This window comes from Phasianus colchicus, chromosome 24, assembly GCF_987193195.1.
Source record: "Phasianus colchicus chromosome 24, bPhaCol1.hap1.1, whole genome shotgun sequence".
Taxonomy (NCBI): Eukaryota; Metazoa; Chordata; class Aves; order Galliformes; family Phasianidae; genus Phasianus; species Phasianus colchicus.
Genome location: NC_143459.1, coordinates 3,278,000 through 3,298,556, shown reverse-complemented (window position 1 = coordinate 3,298,556; position 20,557 = coordinate 3,278,000). Strand labels below are relative to the sequence as shown.

Here is a 20,557-nt window from a genome sequence, read left to right as displayed (position 1 = left end):
GTAACGTAACGTCACGCCGTCGCGCTGTGCCGCCCCCTCCTCCCTTCTCTCTCAAGCCCCGCCCTCGGACGCGCGGAGCGGAGCGAAAGTTGCCGAAGTGCCGCGGCGGGATGGACGCGCTGCGCTCGGCGGGACGCGCTTTGCTGCGCAGCCCCAGCGTCACCAAACCGCCCTGGGCCGGCGGCCGCCACCAGAGTGAGAGCCGCCCCGCGCCCTTCCTCCGCCTTCCCTCCCTTCCCCACCTTCGCTCCCGCTCCGCAGCCCGCGGGGTTCGGGCCCGGTTCTGCCCCCGCTTCGTGGTGGGGGGGGTGGGGATCGGCGCCGGGGGTCCGAGGCGCCGCCCGGCCCGGGCTGCTGTGCGGGTCGGCGCTGTGAGGAGCGCCCTACGGGAAGGCGCCGGGAAGGCAGGAGCGAACTTCCTGGCTCGTCCCATCCCTGCTCCTGTTTGCGAGGATTCGGGGCCGGCGGCTGCGGGAGGTGAGGCGGATCGCCCTCCCGAATTGTGCCGTGCGGCCGCCCGCAGGGTCGGGATCTGAGCTGCGGGGATCTGGGTCCGCTCGCCGCTGCTGCCCACCGGCTGCAGCACGGCTCGCGTGTGCTCTGCTCGCGGAGCAGCACCTGCCCGTCGCTGCGCGCTGCCTGTTCGTGTGCATCCAGCTCGTGTGCATCCAGCCTGGCGGCTCCTATCTGCAGCCCTGTGGTTCCCACGCTGCTCTCCTTGGTTCCTCCCCTGCCTGAGTTACCCCTCGCTGCAGGCGGTGCCAGGACAGGTCCGTCACGCTCCACCCACACCTGGTGAAATCCGAGTTGCAGCCAGCCAGCAAAATGCAGCGCCCACCCGGCAAGCTGCTTCTTTGGGACCCTAAGGTCCTCTTTCTTGCCTCATCAGAGCTCCCGGAGAATTGGACCGATACCCGAGAGACGCTGCTGGAAGGGGTGCTGTTCAGCCTCAAGTACCTGGGCATGACGTTGGTGGAGCAGCCGAAGGGTGAGGAGCTCTCAGCAGCTGCTGTCAAAAGGATTGTTGCCACTGTGAGTATCTGCAGATGCAAAACTTTGCAGAATAGGCACACGTCACCTTCTGTCACTTGGGGATGATTTTAAAAGCTGCAAATCTGGAGGCAGAGCGCTCTGCCTGCAAACTCGGGAGCATCAGAGCTGTAAATTCTACCTGTCGAGGTGAGCATGGCCTCTCTGCAGCATCTGGCACTGCAGGTAGAAATGCAGGGCAGCAGTGGGAAGCCTTTCAGGGCAGCTCTAGCCTGTGGGGGGTTGTGCTGCAGAATGCTGTTTGTGTGTCTGGGTTCTGGTGCTGCTTGATAAGCTTGGCTGACCCTGGATGTGGAAGAAAGCTGTGACCTGGGAACATCAGGCTCTCTTCATGGAAGACAGAGGCAGTGTTGAGTGCTGCCAGCACGTGACCAAGCTCTGGGCCTGTGCCTGGTATGCATTTTTGAGTTTTCTTTCCCAGGATTTGGAGAACTAAGAGGGCAAAGAGAGCAGCACAGTTTGCTCCAATTCTCAGACAGTGCAGCCACCCATCCTGCTTTAATCTGTGGTGCAAGAGGGACCGATTTGCAGCTGTCCTCCCCAGTGCCCCTTCTCACAGGACTGTCCAAGTAAAAATAATGCTTCTTTAATCCATTATAAAACTGAATGAGTCAGAGCCACAATTGTGCTGCTAACTGCCATAAGGCACAATAGAGTGGTGAACTGTGCTGGGTAATGACGGATCCTTTCCTGACTTATGCTGAGCTGTAAGGGAGGGGAGTGCTCATGGGAGATGCTGGCAGGTCCCTTCATATCTGCTCTGAGAGAGTGAGAATGGAGCCTTTAAATAAATACCTCAGGGCTGAGCCCACCCCTAGAGGCAGGACTCACTATCAGCTGATCTGGCACAGCTCTGGTGACCCTCCCATTGGTTCAGGTCTTTGGGCTGCAATGAGTTGGATATTTTTTTTGAGAGAGAATCAGCAATAAGCTGTGTGCAGCCTAACTCCGGAAAGCAGAAGAGTAGTAAATAAAAGAAAGTGGCACTTGAGTCATTACTTTTTAAGCTAGCATCCTGTCCTTGGTACAAAGGATGCCTTGCTGCTTGAACAGGATGTGGTAGGGCATCTCGAAGCTGTCTGCCTGCAATCCCACATCCTGCAGGGCTGCCCTGCTGTCAGCACAGCTCCCACGAGGGCTGGTACCCTCCTGATTCCCTGAGTTTGCACTGTTGCCCCCACGGCTCTGGAGTTGTCCCTAGAGGGAAAACTCCCACAGGTTCCACCAAGCACTCACAGCTTTGCATAGCTCAGCCAGAGCAGCTGTGGTTTTGTGCTAATGATGTTCTTGTGGTGGAGGTGCTGGACTAGTTCCTCCCCACTGTCTGGAGTAAACATCTTGTCTCACTAAGCATAAATTGCTGCAGAAGGGAAGGAAACATTTTAACAAGTGCCTTATCATATGTGGTAGTAAACCCAGGCTGCTAGTAGTATCTCTTGCCTATTTAGAGTGACTGATCGGTTGTGCTGGTATAGCTTTGGATATCTCTGCTTAAAGCCTGTAACTTTCCCCTCCCTCTTTTCCTTCCAAAGGCAAAAGCAAGTGGAAAGAAACTGCAGAAAGTTACGCTGAAAGTCTCGCCCAGAGGGATCGTGCTAAATGACAGTGGAACTAACGAGCTGATTGAGAATGTCTCCATATACAGGTGTGTTATGGGACACCCTGCCCTGAGCCCTCCTCTCTGCTTGTGCCCAGAGTGACGAGCCACTCTGTGCTGGCATCTGAGTTCTGATCTCCACTCAGGCCTGAGCTGACGTCTCTCTGGCCATCACATCTTAAAGCAAAGCAATGTGGTTGCTAAATTTAAGACAAATAGATGTCTCCTGTGTTAAGTGCGTCCAGCAGTGGGGTAAGGAAAGATGTGATGATCCCAAATGTTTTGAGTGGGCATGCTGCTGATGTGTAGCCAAATACCCCACGGCCACGTGTGGCATTGCTGAAGAAATGCTGAAGCAGGTAAGGGCAGGAGGTGGATGTGAGGATGGTCAGAGCATTGCTGAACAGATGAGGATGCAAGCTCTGCGGCTGGCTGCTGCACGCCCTGCTTTTTGCCTCTAATGTGTTTACATCACTCTGACAAAGAGCAGGGCTTAGGCAGCTGCTGAGACCTAATACCAGTGTGGGAGGGGAGGGTGAGACTGGATTATCCCATATTCGATCCTGGATTTTGTAAGTATATTTTCAAAGAGTACGTGGTTGGAATCAGATGCAGGCTTGGAGGAGCAGAGCTAAGTTCAGATCTGTCCATTTCCATCACCTCTATCCATTCTCCTTTCACTCTTCACACTCTCCACTTTCTGTCCTTCATGTGCTTTGCCACTTTGCTAAATGTGACGTGGGGAGCTCTAGACTGGGGCACTCTCTAGCAGGACTATTAACCTACTTGCTTACTAAGCATCAACTACAGCTACCTCCCTCAGAGATGAAACTGCTGCTAAGGAGTGGAGCTGAGTGAAGCAGCCCTGAGCGTGATCGCACCAAAACCAGTATTGCTGCATGGTATAAAACCTCATGTGAGCAGAACTGTGGGCCTCAAATGTTCAGAAGCTGCCTTAAATTCTGCCCAGACGCTTTCACAGGCAGCAATAAAGCTGTTCCTCCCCATCAGTGCTTGTAAATGAGCATCCCTTTGATTCAGTTGGCTGAAGTTGGCTCAGCTTGAACAGGCTGTTGATGTGGGGACTGATGCTGCTGCCCAAAGCTGCTGGCAGGAAGGAGTGAAAGCTGGGATCTGTGTGCATGGGGGCCATTCCCTCACTCTCCCCTAGTACCCTTTCCAGGGAGATCCTCTATACCTCCACTGTCTTCTGTTTGGCAGTTTTACCTACCAGGGAGATGCTGGGTCTGAGCACCCCAGGTCGGGTGCTTGGGCAGGCAGCAGGACAAAGTGGCAGCAGCCAGAACTCAGCATCTGTCACTGGGTGTGCTGCTGCAAAGGGCCTCGTGGTTATAACTGGCTCACTCCAGAAATGAGTGTGAGTTCCGTTTTCCCTGAAAATTAACATCTGTCATAGAGAGAGCTGAACACTGAGGTTTGCAGGAAAACAACCACCTGTCTCTGCGTGTGACCTTTCACAGCTTGTGTCACAGTTATTAAAAGAGTGGAGATGTTTCTCTGGCGACAAGTGGAAGAAAGGAGTAAACTTCCAAGTGCCTCTCCAATCCAGAGCACAGCTCAGCTCTATACTGCACAACACAGGTTGTTGAGCAGAGGTGTCCTTACATACAGTGAGAAATTAATGCAGTGTAAGAAATACAGAATGTGTCTTTTTAAGCCTCAGGATCTGCTGGGAACTTGAATGTTCTAGTCCCTTCCCTGCAAAGTCTTTGGGGCAGTAAAAACATGAGCTGAAAAGGCAACACTGGGCAGTAGGAGAACTTTGAAAGTGTTCTATTTATTTGTTGAGTTTTCTCTCTCCAGTATTACCTGTTAGATCTGCTGCATGCCCAAGGAAGAGGCTTTGCTTGTTGCTAGCACCTGCCTTCTTGCTCTAAATGTCCAGGGCTGCTCCAGCCAGTGCTTACTGCCTTCAGACAAAGTGCTTGGTCCCACAGCACCTGGTCCAGAAGGTCTCTGGGAGATGGCAGTGGCTGGTGACAAGGGACGTGCTGCCCTGCAGAAGGGAGCTGAGCTCTTAGTCACAACAAGATCTCACTGAACTGCTCAGCCTGTTGCTCTTTCAGAGCCTTGTTGAATGTTCTGGAGTAAGCCCTGCTGGGGGACTCGGAGGGATGCAGCTGTCCCAGGGATGTTCCCACAAGGGATGCTGAGCCTCCTGTGGTCATGGCTCATCTGCAGTCAGGGCTCTTAGAGCATCCCACGCATCTGCTGCTATAGGTCTCAGAGCCTGAATTTCAGCCTTTCTGACAGCTCCTGCTTCAAGTTTCCTCCCCTGATTCAAGAAAGCACATGAGAACCTCAAGAACAAGTCCTTTTCTCTCTTCGTAAGCTTGTTCTCCAAGGAAAAATTTCCAGAGTCTCTGAAGGCAGAGCATTTGTTAGGGGCAGTCCCAGGCTGCTACACTGCAGAGTCTTTACTTGCCTTCTTGAACCTATCCTTTTCTGGCAAGGTGAAATGTTTTCTGTTCCCTCCTACCTCTCTGCAACATGCACAGTTTGTGCTGTGCTGTGGCTGGCTGCAGAGTGGCCAGCAGTTGCACTGAGCATCTCTTGCAGTTAAACCAGTGGCATTAACTCGTCTGATGCCTCAAAGCTGAGTAATGCTCAAGTGCTCCCTCTGCCTTCCCTGCTTGGCCGTGCTGCTTGAAGACCTGGTGCAGGAGCAGGTTTGTGGAGGGGTTGGTTGATCTGTGCCCCAGACAAGACATTTCGTTCTGTCTTTCAGGATATCCTACTGCACGGCAGACAAGATCCACGATAAAGTGTTTGCCTACATTGCCCAGAACCAGCTCAATGAGAACCTGGAGTGCCATGCCTTCCTTTGTACCAAACGGAAAATGGTCAGTTCAGAGGAAGAAATGGGGATGTGGCTTTAGGAGGAAGAAGCAGAGGGGCTGCCTCAGTGCTGCAATAACAGCTTTGCGCATAGTTGTAGTGAAGGAGGGTTCTTCCTCATCTGAAGACCATGGCAGGGCACCCACCCAGGTGCTGTCATGCCCTGATGCAGTGCTACCACCTGTTTGCAGGCAGTTAATGGCTGTCCAGGGACAAGCAATTGGTCTCCAGAGGGACCCAGCACTTTCATGGGGCAGACGCAGGGAGGAGGGAGGTAGAATTCAAGGCTGGATTCAGCTAGTCTCACACAAAAAGGAAAAGCCCTTCTGCCCCCAGGATCTGGGGCTGGGGTAAGAGCAATTGACCTGAAATCTTCCTGCCTTGCTGCAGTCCCAGGTTCTGGGCTTCTTTTCCCTGCTTAGCAGCTACTTCCCAGAGCTGCTGGAGTTTGGCTGTGCTGTGGAGAGGCAGGTGAGGAAGTCTCCAGGAAGGCTGGTAGCCTGGGGCCTGTCTTGGTGATGGGAGGCATTTAGCCAGTGGCACTAAGCTTACCATGCTATTTTCTTTGGTGTTTTTTTTGTTTGTTTGTTTGTTTTCCTCACTGTATATCAAAACTTCCCATCCATTTCCTAGTAACATCTTTGCAGTCAGTTGTACCCTCCCTGTAAGAATGCATTAGAATATGCAGTGCACTGCATGCCAGGAATCATAGAATGATTGGGTTGGAAGCGACCTCAAGGATCATCTAGTTCCTATCTCCCTGCAGTGCCGACTGCTAGATGAAGCACCAGATCAGGTTGCCCAGGAAATGAGGGTTTGAAGGAGATACCAGTTGGTAGTTCTTGCTTTGAACCCGTTTCTGGGATTTTTTCCTGCTGATTCAGTGCATCTTGAGGAGGGAAGGCTCTCAGTTGGGCAGGGATCCAGCATTTTGCAAGCTAGCAGGGGAGAGAAGTGGGTCACTGGGCACTGTCTCCATGTAGTGACAAGGGGAAAGCCCTTGGGGATCTCAAGTAGAGCAAGATCTGGGTCTGGCAATAAATGGCAGAGGAGGGATAGGACCCTTTGGCCCCAGCAATCCTTCCTCTGGAGGGACCTGTTGGGCCTGAGCAAAGAGCCTAGATCTGCTTCCTTCCTAGCAGGGAGCAACATCCCAAGAGGCTGCAGGAGCTGTTCCTCTTGGTGCAATCCTGAGTAGCAATCCCTGGGACCTTGTGAGCATCTGTCTCTGGCAAGCCAATGACACCACTCGTGCCCAGTTTGTTCCTTCTCTAAGGAAACAATAATGGAAGCTACAAGTTGTATCTCCCATCTGTGGCATGTGCTCCTGTCCTTGTGTGGTGAAGATAAACCTTGCTCTGCAAATTGAAATTTAACTCTCTCCAGTTGTGAAGGAATTACCTTGGTGATACATCAGCTGAGTACATCTCCTTCCAAAATGAATTTCTCCAAGATCTTTTCAGGGAAAAACTAGAAATACTTTTCTTCTTTGTCTATAAAATGCACGAAAGTCATGCTGGTAAGGTGCTGTCCTGTTCCCAGACCATGGACTGTCCCTTCCCCAGGGCAGGGTCCCTGAACATATGCATTGCTAGCAGTCAACAGCATATAATTAGTCTGTATTTTTAGTTCATGAGTAATTCTCAACAGTAGCTGGGTCTATTAAACTAGATTCAGATGTGACAGCTTAAATTGTAAACAGCTGTGAGGAGTTTCATACTTAATTACCATATTTACGTTTTTACCATAAAACATTTGCACTTTGATGAAAGATGTAAATAGCTCTGACATTCAAATGAGCTCTCCTGTCTTGCAAAGCTTAAGTGGCACAGATAGGTTTGCTGTGACTTCTCTCTTTCTCCCGTGCTGGAGCACGTGGCTTCTGGGAGGAATTTGTTCTTCAGTGCTCCCCCCAAACCACAGGGGGCTGTGGGTTACACTCCAGGATCTGGATTTGTTTAGGTTGTAACTTCATAAACTTATGCCTCAAGGCTCATACAGCATTCCAGCCTTGCTGTGTTACTTGCTATCTCCTTGCACTTTAAGCTGCCAGTGAGATCTGCCTTCTCCTAATGAAACTGGCAATTATGTCACTATTTATATATCTCAAGCAACTTGGGTTATTTAAGGTATGCTTGGTTGCTGTTTTTTTTCTTTCTTAATGCTGCTCAAGTTCCCAGCTGGGGGAGGAATGAAGGGACTGAAGGTGAAGGTATCCTGCTGCAGCCCTGGCTGTGTGTGTGTGTCCAGCTCAAGGCTGTTCCAAAGCAAGCCTGAATTATTGCTTTAAGCCTGTATGGCCCCAGCTTAGCTTGGGGGAGGGGAAAGACCTCACAGGTCTCCTGCTTCTCAGATTGCTCCCTGTCCAGCAGCATTTTGCCTTTTGCCTGCTGCTCTCAGAGCGTTCTCATGCATGTGGTCTTGCACAGTGCTGAGGTGGGATGGGAGGACACCCTTCCCTGGCTCTGGCATGTTCTACTGACAGCACTGTGATCCGGGCTGTTTGGGTGCTGAGTCCCTTGGCAGTGTTGGTTGCTCTGGTGGGTGATGCTCTGCAGGGGGTGTTGCACAGCCTGGCCCTGTAGCAGGGAGCCATGAGCACAAGCCTGCAGCCATGCAGCGGTTGTGTTTGTTGAAATTGTGTTTAGGTGTGGGATGCATGAAGAGCTGTGTGCCCTGTGGCTGGGAGGGGCTCTTCTCTCCCTGCTTGTCAGCTTGATGCCTCTGACAGCCATCTCCCTGCCTCCTCCATCTTCCTGTTACAGCTAAAGATGTGTCTACGATGGGCTCCATGTCCTACATAGAGCAAGTCGCTGTTTCCATCAATATTTTGTCACCCCTCCACAGCCAGGCAGTGGGAAAGTGCACGGAGCGGAGGACTGGTTGGATCCATGTTAATGTCAATCTGCAAAGCAAAACCCCATCTACTAACGTGCTGCTTAACCACTCTCATTTCAGGCCCAGGCAGTCACCCTCACTGTAGCTCAGGCATTCAAAATAGCATTCGAGTTCTGGCAAGCCTCCAAGGAAGGTGAGTTTTATTCCTTCTCCCACTCTTCACATGAAAATTCAAGGAATGACTTCGAGTTTTTCCAGCTCCAAATTTCCAGGCTGCTGTTAAGGTTGGTCCAATTTCTGGAATGATTTAAGACATCATCCAGGTTTCTCTAGACAGCCTTGTAAATCAGGCTGAATTTTGGCTGTGCGCCTTTCTTGCAAGTGGGGTTTGGAGAGCTGAGTGCTTCTCTGTGGTACCTCATAGCCCTACCACTGTCGATATTTTTGCTTTTACCTTTCAGCAGATTATAAAACACACTCAGACTTGGGCTGCTCTGGGCAGAGGAGACCTGGTGGCCTATCATAGCTCTCCTTGCAAAAGGCATGTGGGACGGTGCTCTGCAGGCAGTGATGGGGTCTCCTTCTTTTGCAGAGAAGGAGAAACGAGAAAGGTCCATCTTGGAAGGAGAAGGAGTGAGCAGCCCAAACTCAGCTGCCCCTGCTTGCCCTGATGCGTGTAAGTCACCAACAGCAAAGGTTTTCTTCAGCCTCGGGGATGGGAAGCAGCCTAATGTCTGTGGGGTTTTTCCCTAGATGGGCATTTTCCTAGGAGGGCTTTGATCAGTAAGAAGCAAACACTTTGGTTGTAGCAGAGCTGTTGCCCTGGACTCAGTGTCTGCCTGTTAGATCTTTATATCTTCCCTTTAAATATCCTTACATCCCTTTATACACAGCTGCTGTCACCCCAAATCTGTTTACTTCTGCCTGAGGCAAATTGGCTGTAACATCTTTGCAAACTTTGCGTGGATCCTCACATCCTAAGTTTAATTTGGGTTTTGTGTTGGACCTGAAGGACTTGCTGTTCTGTTGGCTGCGTGAAAATAAAATAAATGGTAAAAGCTCTCATAGTTCAGTGTCTGGCCATGGGTCCTCTGAAATGCTAGATGCATAGCCAGGGAGAAATGGGACAAAAGGCTAATCTCCCTGCTGTGCTGGCCGTGGAGATAAGAGGATTTGACACAGAGGAAAATAGCATTAAACTGGGCTTAATCCCAGACTGGCGCATCTCATTCTTTCATACGAAGGGCCAGGACTGGAGGAATCTGTCACAAATGGTGGCAGATCAGAACAAATGAGGTCCAAGGCTGCAAGTGGTATAGAAATGGGCTCTCTTGTCTGCCTGGCCACATGCTGATGCTTTGCAGCTGGGGCATTTCTGCATCTGCCCATATCACTGGGTTATGGGCGATGACTGAAGGCTTCCCTGAAAGAACATAGCCTATGGTATACCAGCAACCATCAGGTTATGAAGTGCCCTTGACCCAATGCAGGATTTCCCCTTCGTCCTATGGAATACAGATGCCTCTTTGCAGGATGCTGAATTGATGCTATGGGCTCAGCTGAGGATGTCGCCCAGGTTCCCACCCTGTGGTTGCTGTTCCCAGCCCAGCCCTGGGCTATGAAGCTTTGGGGTGGGATGTCTCAGCTTTGCCAGAGTCTGATCCTTACCTATTTTGAATGTAAGCACATACCCAGCAGCCTTCCCTATTGGCTGATGGAGGGACAAACTGGCTGACTCCTCTGCGTCAGGGGTCTTGGGTGCCTGATAAGAGCATCTTGAATTATTTGGGTGGAAACCACAGGCTTAACCAGTATGAATGCAGCTCCTCCACACTAAAATTCAGGGCTGTGCTGAAAGGAATTCACTGCCTCCCCCTGACTTCTCCCCTCAAGGGAAAGCAATTGCTGCAAAAAAGGCTTGGTTTTGTATTACTTTTTTCTTCCTCTGCCTCATTCCCTCTCTTCTCTGTTTGCAGCTGCAGCCACAGGGAACTTGCTGGATTTAGAAGATCCTGCCAAATTGCTCCTTACCAGCAGCGAAAACCCCACACATTTAGATAACAGCATGTTTGGGCCCAGCTCCTCTGTAAATAACAACTTGGTGTGGGTAAGTTTGCCCAGGGCACCACAGAATCTGCTGAGCTGGCAGAGAATGATGCTTCCTCAGTCCTTGTGTGCTCTAGGTCCTCTTTTGGTAATCTCTCTTGGACAAGACCCTCCAGGAGCTCTTGGGCAGCTGAGCTGTTTATTAAGGATCTCAGACTTGCCCAAGCGAGCTGGGTTTTGGTGTCCTACTAGAAATGATTGCTTAGTGTGTGAATACTTACAGTCCTTTTTAGGATCAGTAACTAAATTAAAGTAATTGAAAGCCACTGTGAAAAAATGCTACTGTCAGATAATTGAATATTACTTACTCTTGCATAGTGCTTCTCAGTGGTTTGTCACTTAAATGAGAGACTGCCTAACTGTCCTATCCAGGGGAAAAATCCACTATGTTGATGGCTTTTGTTTACTGTTCACTAAAACCAGGTTGTGTTAGTGTTTGTTATTACTCTTAGTTTTCCCTTGTTCTTGTTTGTAACTCTGTCTTGCTTGTGTGAACATGGATGGCTTCTCTAAAATGTCCAGAGTCATCTGGCTCAGCTGTTTCATGGACCAGTAATAGAAAAGTAAAAATCTAGGTGATGTATCTGGGTGCCCATCCATGGGGGAGTTTCTTGCACACCAAAATGCTACATCACCAACAGGGCAGGAGCTGATCTTGGAACCCCCACCATCCCCAGTCTGTGACCTGGGCCCTGCCATGTTTTCTCTCTGGAAACACACTGTTAATATTTGGGAGAGTTGGATGATAATGGCCTTTGCATGGCACCTGTTTTTTGAGTCTGCCAGGTCTGAGCCTGAGGCTTTTCAGGTTAAACCTGAGGATCAGTTCCAAAGCCTGCAGGCTTATCAGCAGTCTCTGATCCTCCCTTCTTGTAGAGTTCTCATGTTTTACTTATTACATCATCTGCCAATGCATCATACAGTTTTGGTCATAGTCAAGTCTGTCTGTAGCAAAGCCCTCTCAAAGGGCTATCTTCCTGCACAGCAAACCTTACTCCCTTGATCAATTCAAATGCTTTCCCTGGGAACCCTTCAAGGAGCAGATGAGAGAAAAAAGGATCACAGAGTTGCTTTCAAACAACACAGGTCCAGCCCTTTGCTGGTACACTGTTGCTTTCCAACTTCTTGATCCAGAAAAGCCCTACAGAGTGCCCAAAACATCTCACTGAGCTCTGTCCAGGTTCATCCTCCTGGCAAAAACCTACAGCATGTGCCAGTTGCATGGCAGGAGCTGAGGGCCGTGGCTCCCTTTGCTCAGTGCTAGGTTGCTGCCTATCAGCTTTGCCCAAAATGTTTTTCTGCATAAAGAGCAGACAGATGCTTTCAGTCAAAACAATATCTTCTGCTTTGCATTGAAAGCAGAGCAGGCTGGGGTTGGTGGAGGACTCAGCACACAGATGCTTTGGAACCAGCTCTTAACTTGGAGCATTGTGGCAATTTCCAAGGAAGGAGCTGGGGGGGCACTGGCTTCTTTAGAGGGGTCTGGCTAATCCAGATGGGAATCTGTTTCATCTTGCAGGCCAGATCGAGCATGTACAGGCAGTGAGATAGAATTAATCTGGTCTGGAGACAGTGGGAAAGGGCCAATCCCCTCCTCTGTCCCAGAGCTGCAAGGGGAGTGCAGCATCCCCAGCCTCAGTCCTGAGACCTGCTCTGAACAAGCCTGAGCCACCCAGAATTACATCTTTTATGCCATGGCTTGTGTGGAGAGTGAGATAAAGCCTGCTTAAGGAGGCAAATTGCTGATAGGAGTATTGCTTTGGGCACTCAGAGGTCCATATATACGTTTTTGTCTGCTGTGCTGAAGCGTGGAGCCAGATCTCTAAATACACTTTTGTGCATTCCCTTAGCAACTACTTCTCTCTCTTTTTATCTCTTTGAAAAAGGAAATGGATGATGATCTCGACGAGGCATTTTCAAGGTAATTCTAATAACACCCTTTACAAGTTCACACCACTGGGGACTAGCCCAGGGGGGCCTATGTTTTTTAATAATGCTTCTAATCTAATCAGCTGTCATGATCTGACCTAGGCAGCAGCCCCATCAGTACCTCAACTCTTAATTGAAAGATAGGCTTTGCGGCTGGCTGATAAGCCATACATTTTGACAACCTTTTAAGGATGGAGAGAGGCTGCGTGTGATAGGAAATCTAATTCCCTGAGCAGCCAGCATGTCCACCCTTGTCTTTCAGGGATGTTTGAAGCAGCTTGTTTCAAGCCTTTGTGATAGGTGTGACAGTGCTGGTCCCAACTTCTGGTATGGGGATGTTTACTCTCTTCCCTCTGGGAGGTTTGGCCAAATTCTGGTACCTTGGTCTTATCTTTCCCCAAACAAAATGCTGTAGGCAATGTGCTCCCTCCTTGACAAATCCTGTTGCACTGGGTGCCTGTTGCAGGTTGGTCGAATCAAGGCAACTCTAATGCACCAGATTTGATGTACCTGAGCACATTCAGAGTTCATGGCTATAACGCCATGTGGCTTAATTCACTTTCTAGTCCAAACTAAGATCTGCCCCTGGGGTGCACACCAAGCAATCCAGCAGTGTTAAACAAATCCGTTTTCTTTCAGGTGAGTTATCCTGTCTGCCTTCATGCAAGCAGGCTTGTAGAGGCTGACAGGCACATGGCCAAGTGAGAAAACTACTTGCTTAGCCCTAAGGAAATGGAGCTCTTTGTCATGTTCAGGTTTTGGGAATGATTTACAACTTCCATTTCCATGGCAACCCCGTCCCAAGACCTGTACAGGGACTGCTTGATGTTGATGTAATGTCATCAGTTTTTCTCAGCTCTGCTCCTTGCTCTGCTTAACTAAAGTGTTGGTTGTGGTCTTTTGTTTTGCATTGCTGGACATGTCACGCTACCCTTGGCCTTTGGGTAAGGCTGTATTTGAACTGAGTCATTGAGGCTGCTCCCTTGGTCAACAGAGATAAGATCTCAGTTAATGATGCAGCCTCCAGGAAGAGCTCAGAGGAGGAAAAAGGCACTGTTTTGTCCCACTGTGAATGTATGAGATGTCCAGACTGCAAATTCCCTGTTAGGATAAACAAGCAGAAAAGCTGCAGCAAACCTGAGAGTTGCAAATGCTGTCATCTCTCCCCTTGTTGAATTACTTCTTTCAGTTGGAGGACTTTGAAGTTTGGCTTTGGCATTACATAGCATCTGAGCTATGAACTGCATGCATTTGTGTTCTTACTTTTTCTTTTTCTCTCCTCTTAGACTTGCTCAGTCAAGAACAAACCCTTATGTTCTCGACACAGGACTGACGGCTCAAGACATCCAGAGTGCAGAAATGCTCTCATCTGTAGATTGGAATAAAATAGATTCAAGTACAGGCGAGAAAGATGACCTGTTCATGTTCTGAAGTCAAATTCATCTAACAGCTGACAACAGAATAACCACTAAAAGTCTGTGGACTAAATCGTGCTCTTCCAGGTGCTGTATACAAGGGATTCCTCTGAGGGGTCTTCACCAAGTCAGATGAAGTTACAGCACAGCTTAGACCAAAGCTTTAGAAATCTAATGTGGATTGTTTTTTTTACCTTGCTCTTATCTAAACCATGAGATGCTCCTGAAGATATTTATTCATAGCTGTTACAGTTTACATATATTACTGAAAGGTGTGTAGAGCATCTACAGTATCAGGTGGCAATATGCCATCAGTAGTGCCTGTTCCTCCCTGACAAATACTATGCAACACCAAAGTTCCTGTGTATACACATTTCTAGACAAAGGTCCGCAGATGGAAATGCAGTTGAAAGCACAACTGTTACTAAACCACTGATTCTTGAACAACATGACACCTGCCTGGGCTGAGGGGAGGAGAGTTGCAGCAGCTGCTGTCAGTGCTGAAAGAGGTAGCAGAGATCTTGCTTTTGTTATGAATGTGATACTCTCAGTTGTCAATCACCCATACATGTTCTGGCTTTTTCTTTGCCAGCTTCTTAAGTGAATTGACACTTCTTATCCAAAGACTGTATAAGTTTTGCACTTTAAAACTTGAGCTGAAAGTAATGGTCCAAAATGGCAAAGCAAGCAGTGCCTGTAACTTCTCTTCAGAAGCTCTTTACCTCCCCACCCCCCAAAAAGAAACCAACAGTGCTGCAGCTGTTTCAGAACTGATTGCTCACACGTATTGTTTCTGTTATGACTTGAAATACTAAGGCTCAGTTGCATGGTTGGTTTAAAAGCAAAAAACAGCAGGCAGTAATAATCTGTTTTTCTAAAGTGCGTTGGAAGTTGCAGGTTGTGTAGCACAATAGATTTGTGTTCTTAGCTCTGCTAAGTGGATTTGGCTGTGCATGCCTTTTTACAGTTTCAGAAACATTTGGCAGTTGCCTGCTCAATAGACTCGAAGGGAATTGGATTAGGCAAGACCAATACCTGTATGTTTAATGAGCAGAAGGTGCCCCTGTCAGTGGTGCTCCAGTCCTTTTCCCCTGACAGCTGCATCTCCCGTGAGGCTTGGGAAGCTGTCTTCATCTGCTCCTGGAATTCAAACAAAGTAATGGAGGTATAAAGCTTATGCCAATTAAAAGATTAAGTTTAATGATCCTAAATAGTCGTACTGACAGTTTGCAGTGTTTGTGGCCTTCTGTGAAGTATACTAAGCTGTTTTATAGATTTGTAACTCGGAACTTTGTTTTGAAACACTAATTCATTCCCCAGACAGCTCTTTGTAACTCCTAAGGCTGCTTGCAAACAAACAAACAAAAATCGTGGTCAGCTATAAGAATTTCTTAGGAAACAGCTAAGTGACACTAACTTAGGTTTGATTTACTTGCCAGTTACCATGATGAGGTATTGATGACTTGTGAAGCCAACTCATCATGTCTCTTTATAATTTTGCAGGATGAACAGGGAACACGTTCTGTGTTCAGAGCAGTCCTCAAAATACTGTGCCCATGACTTGATGTCATGTGGAACATCAGTCTCTTGTGATTGAAGTTTGCAGAGGTAGGGACATGGACCCATTGCAGAAGCAGTGCTAAAAGAACAGAAGTGGTGGTAGGAAACACCTTGTGCTGAGCTCTGGGAATGCTCATCTCTCTAAGAAAGGTATTGTATTGCAGGAATGGACTGTGAGGCTTTCTCTGTACAATGATATTTTCTTCTTTTCTAGAGATTCAAGGAGCATATACTGATATACACAGTGCTATATATGTATGTAGATATTTTTTAAGAAGAAAAAAGAATGTATGGAGAAAAATAAAAGTTCTACCTTTTTTTTTTTTTTTTTTTTGGAATGTTTGTGCTGGTTTGACTTTACTTTTTACCACGGCATTTTTCATGTGTAGAAAACTTTGTATTTCTGTCTGGTTGGGTTTTTCTTTCTCCCTTGGTGCATAGCAGGAAGCAACTGGAAACAACTGGAGAAGAGGAGGTTGTTTGCTGGGCCATCAATGCAGAAAAACCATGTCAGTGGTTACACATAAAATAGCATATTTTGCTGCTGGATGTGGCTGTTTTTCCCCTTTGAAATGAGCTCTGGGTGATCCTGACCCCTTGGGGCTTTCAGCCACTCTGCAAGCTGAAATGCACATCTCCCACTCTGTGCTTCTGAGGGCTGTTTCTCTTTCCAGCCATTGCTATCAGCACTTTCAGCCCCAGCAAAAACTCCAGTCTCAAGCAGTGCGAAAGGAAAGCATCCCAGGATGAAGTTTTGTCAGTGCCTGCAATCAGCAAAGAAATGCCCTCTCCCTGCAAATCACAGGGGCAGTTTCTGGCGTGGTTGTTAATAATCCTATTTCTGGTCATGCCACTCCAGGCCCCTTTTCTTTTTTTTTTTTTTGCAGGGATACTTTGCTGGAATCATTTGACTCGTACCATTGTCTTTCCATATTCCTAACAGCCTCACCAGCCCCCAAACTTGCTTCTTCTCAGGTCTTGCCTCAAACAAAACCTTCTTTCTGTTTAACAGCGTGAATTTTAATGTGACATTTCAGCAGCAGGCCTGTCACTTGGCTATTGCCTGCATTGCATGCTCATAGTGTGAGCCCCAGTCAGAGCAGTGCACAAAAAGAAGTGTAAAAGCATTAAACCTCAGATGTGGCAAATTTATCACTTCTGTGTACTGTCACAGCACGAGCATAAAACTTGACAGTAAAAAATAAAACAATTTTGTCACTGGCGTTTTTTATTACTTTTAGTATGCTGCTTTTTTTTTTTTTTTTTTTTTTTTTGTTAGTGGAAATTTAAATTATAATGGTATGCTTCACTTTAAAAAAAAATATAAAAAAGTATCCATAGCAACAGGAACATCTAAATTATTGTAGGCTGATCACTTCTCTACTTGAGTCACATCACATGCCTTTCAAAGACAGTCCCAGAGGTGCAGGGTTTTAATTGATTTTTTTTTTTTGTGGATTATTTTTTCAAATAAACAACTGTATGCACAGCACTTTCCCCATCAATATTCTCCTTACAGAAAGATCTAAACCTAATAATTGCCAGCATGCTTCATTACACAGAGAGTTGGGAATTCAGGCTTGCTCTTACAATCCTCACTTCATGTGAGGTTTTTTTTTTCAGCTGAGTTGGAGCCTTCTGGTTAAATCATGTAAAACTGGAGAATTTCCATCAAGTTCAGCTGATGTTAATTCTGCCTGAAAGTATTCAGGGAAAGTACAAGGGGAGGGGAAGGGTTCCTCAGCTTGCTCTGCTGGGAATCTGCCTGTTAAGATTGCAACTAGAGTCGACCTTATCTGTGTTCTCTTCTTGTAGAATTCTTATTTGCTATCCCTGCAAAGTCACTCCAATAGAGCTGATGTTTAAAAGCCCATCAGTGTGAAACTGCGCCCAGTCATTTTTTGGATACTGTCCCTTCATCTGAGTCTCCTTGATCACTTCTGATCTGAAGCAGCTCTAGCTTTCTGCTCTTCAAAGATCCCTACGTCTTATTTGGGAGAAAAGCCCCACCAATACACACTGATGGCCTTCCTCTAAGCTCATCTGTTACTATAACTAAAATTGTAGTAAACTGTGCTTACATGCTTAGAAATCTCAGGCAAAGAATCAAGACTTAATAAGCGTTCACGTACACAACAACAAGATCTTAAACCAAAGCAGTGTATGTATCTGACATTTCTCATGTTCAGCAATTTGCTTTTGATGTCTTTCATTTCCCATTGTCATGCAGTACGTTCCTAGGTCATCATTTCCTGCATCTTTCCCCAGGGAAGGCTGCAAATTCAAGGATGATGTATTTGCAGAGCAGAACATGCAAATTACTGTTGAATTAGGCAATCTTTGGACACACAGAATGTTACTTATCATTTAACCTCTGCAGAAGAACAGCTGATGTGTCAACGAGCGGATCACCAAAAGAAACAAGAGAATGCGTTGGGGTTCTTTTTCTGTTTTGATTTACCTGTAAGGAAGTGTCATGTTAGCATGAAAAGGAGCAGGCTCGGAGGAGACAGCTTTCAGGTTTTGAAGATGGTTATCATCAAGGTGATGCCAAGCAAATGCTGTTACAGGAACTTGGTGTAGTGCCTGTCAGTGACTTCCAGATCAAATTGGTTTTGTATGCAAGTTTAAAAAAGAAAGAAAAGGCAAGGTGGGTGGTTAAAGAAGGCAGAATGATGCTAAAAATATGTCAGACCTGCAGATCTGGCTCATATTTTAAAATCGCATTCTTTCCTTTACGTCTGCTATGAAATCACAGGACTCTTCAATGGTCTTAAACAGAAACCTGTAATTTTGTGGTTGATGCATGAGCCAGAAGATAATCCGGTTCACTCTCACGCAGCATTTATTACAGCACTGGGTCCAGCAGGAGTCAGAAATATTCATTTCATGTTGAGGATACAAAGTCACACCGCAATTCTGAGCCCTGACCTTTGCCACCAGACTGCAAGTTAAAGCCAGGAGTTCTCTCGTCTCACCTCTCAGCTGTGCAGCATTAGGTAGAGGATCCAGCAGGAGGTTTTCCCTAATCTGTAGGTGGAGCTTATTGACTCAGTTCCTCTGAGCTCATATTCTCATCGCTCAGAGTAATTAAATGAATCCCAGAGGCTGTGTCCTCAGTTACCTGGGAGTATCTCTGCTGGTAAGGTGGGTGTTAACCAGCCAGACATGACTGTCCATGGCCACAGACAGCACTGAGAGAGCAGAGCCTTTCCTTTTGAGGGTGACATGCAGGTGGGCCTTGCTTTTTTCATGTTGATTGTAACACTGTGATCCAATTGATAGCTGGCATTGTATGAATTGAGACTGAGTTATGGGGGAATTGTCAGAATTGAGTTGCTTGCTCTGCTGTGGCCTCGCGTTTGTGTATTGTGCTGACCTGATGCCTGTGGGATGCGATGGGAGGTTTTAGTAGAGCTATTGAAGCACTTCAAATAGGTCCTAAATAGAGTAAGCACACAAGTTGCTTTACAGCTACAATGGGAAGACCTTAGTTAGTGCAGCTTGTATTTCACAGGTGTTTCCCTCTGCCCTTGATGCCATGTGCCCTTCCAGTTCTGCTTTTTACCCTCTGAAAACAAGGGCACAGTCTCTTAGGACCAGGAGTAATGAAGAGCCAGCAGAGGCTGGAGCAGAACTGTTCAGTTACAGGCGTTCTCTTGTCTCATTACCCAGATTGCATAAGGAGGTGCATTCCTGCTGAGCTCAAAATTGCATCTTTTTACTTCCTACCTGACATAGCAGAGTTACAGAGAGAGCTGCAAACAAGCTTAAAACTACAGCATCCTCAGAGCAATGCTCAGGATACAAAACACCAGGCTAACCAAAAACCCATGAGGAGCTCTGGATGCTTCTGCCCAACATCTGTAACGTGTGACAGTGGGTCCGAGCAGGTCCTGCTTTGAAATTATGAATTTCTTTCCTTACTTTCAGCCTGCCAGCCTGCTCCTTGGCAGCACAAGATGATCAACAGATGACAACAGGGTCATTTGGAGGGGGAGGTAGAGGAAGGCAGCTCCAAAGCACCGTGCATTTGAAGTATCTTACTACATCTTTATCAGCTATTTGATGTATTGGTTTTCTTGTGCCATGCATGGGTTGGTACTCCATGCTGTTGTTGGAGGGAACTGGTGCTGTTGGTTGAACTCATCTGGGTGTATATCTGTACTGCTGTGCTGGCATTGCCATGGTCACATTATTACAATTTAGCTTTTCTGGTGCCTTTTAGAATAGCTTCTACCAAACCAATCCCAGCAATGCATCATTATACAACATAACCTAACAGTGCTGTTGTGCTTCGTGCCTTAAGGTAAAAGCAGACTCCACTGGCACTCTACTACATGTATTGTGCATCTGCAATTCCCATTCACGTAGCAGGTAACAAAGTTTCTAATTATCCTAGGCTTCTTGGGAGCCTTGTGTCTTCACTGCTTTTTAAAACCTTGGAATAATCAATAGCAGATGGATTTCTTCTGTTCTGACTGATTACAGGCCGTCAGGGATTGCTGTGCTCATTCTCATCACGTGCAGATGAGACCCACTTCAGGAAAGTTTCGGGCTGTTGTATGCATAACACACCTGCCAGCTTGACTGTACAATTCTCCCTTTTCTGATCGCAGCTAGATAAAGTGATGAGAGCTGCAACAGCTTACACATAGTGCTTAAAGAGACACCAGCCCTCGCTGTATGCAGGTGAGGACAAGTGGTTTGAGGTTAGGTTTTGCTGCTGTTTGTTTTGTTTGCTTCCCTCTGTTTTGTTTTTGCAAAACTAACCACGTTAACTCAAGCTACCCACCAGCAATACGGAGCCTCTCTTCAACCTGCCCATTCTAACCTGTCATTGCTGTGATACTAAAAGTCACAGAGCTTAGTGGCTCTTCTGAGTTGAAGGTTTTCTGGCTATGGATGAGTGCTGTTCCAGCCCAAAAGAGGCATCCCAACCTCTCCTGTAGAGGAGCCATTTCCTATAGTAAGAAGAGGGAGAGAAATCAAGCCTATTTTAACAGATAGGCAGGAGGCTCAAGCATAACTATTTTGCCAAACTTTTGCCTTCAGTGTTACCTATTGCTTCGTGCTCTTCTTCCTCACAGAGAAGGAGATATATTCTCTTTTTTTCTTATGGCCATAAGAAGTGATTTTCTCAAAGTTATTTCTTCTAGCCCTGCTAAAAACCAGAACCAAAACGCAGCAGGACCCCCATCTC

The 20,557-nt window shown here is 47.3% G+C and overlaps 1 protein-coding gene across 2 annotated transcripts; it reads left to right on the top strand.

Annotated features, from left to right (window-relative positions):
• The first annotated feature begins 17 nt into the window (after positions 1–17).
• LDLRAP1 (low density lipoprotein receptor adaptor protein 1) lies at positions 18–15,148 on the top strand. Of its 2 annotated transcripts, XM_031594971.2 has the most exons (9): positions 18–195; positions 890–1,032; positions 2,583–2,695; positions 5,397–5,511; positions 8,465–8,537; positions 8,937–9,020; positions 10,321–10,451; positions 12,337–12,371; positions 13,666–15,148. In XM_031594971.2, exons 1-9 carry the CDS (start codon positions 111–113, stop codon positions 13,808–13,810), a joined length of 924 nt encoding a protein of 307 aa, XP_031450831.2. In that variant the 5' UTR covers positions 18–110; the 3' UTR covers positions 13,811–15,148. The 2 variants fall into 2 exon arrangements, with proteins under 2 accessions (XP_031450831.2, XP_031450832.2); XM_031594972.2 differs by lacking the exon at positions 12,337–12,371.
• Positions 15,149–20,557: the final 5,409 nt, after the last annotated feature.

Excerpts from the sequence above, each read along its gene's own strand:
- LDLRAP1 (XM_031594971.2), top strand. The coding sequence starts at position 111 with ATGGACGCGCTGCGCTCGGCGGGACGCGCTTTGCTGCGCAGCCCCAGC. Across the intron at positions 8,538-8,936 it reads CTGGCAAGCCTCCAAGGAAG|AGAAGGAGAAACGAGAAAGG; the intron begins GTGAGTTTTATT and ends CTTCTTTTGCAG. Across the intron at positions 10,452-12,336 it reads TAAATAACAACTTGGTGTGG|GAAATGGATGATGATCTCGA; the intron begins GTAAGTTTGCCC and ends TCTTTGAAAAAG.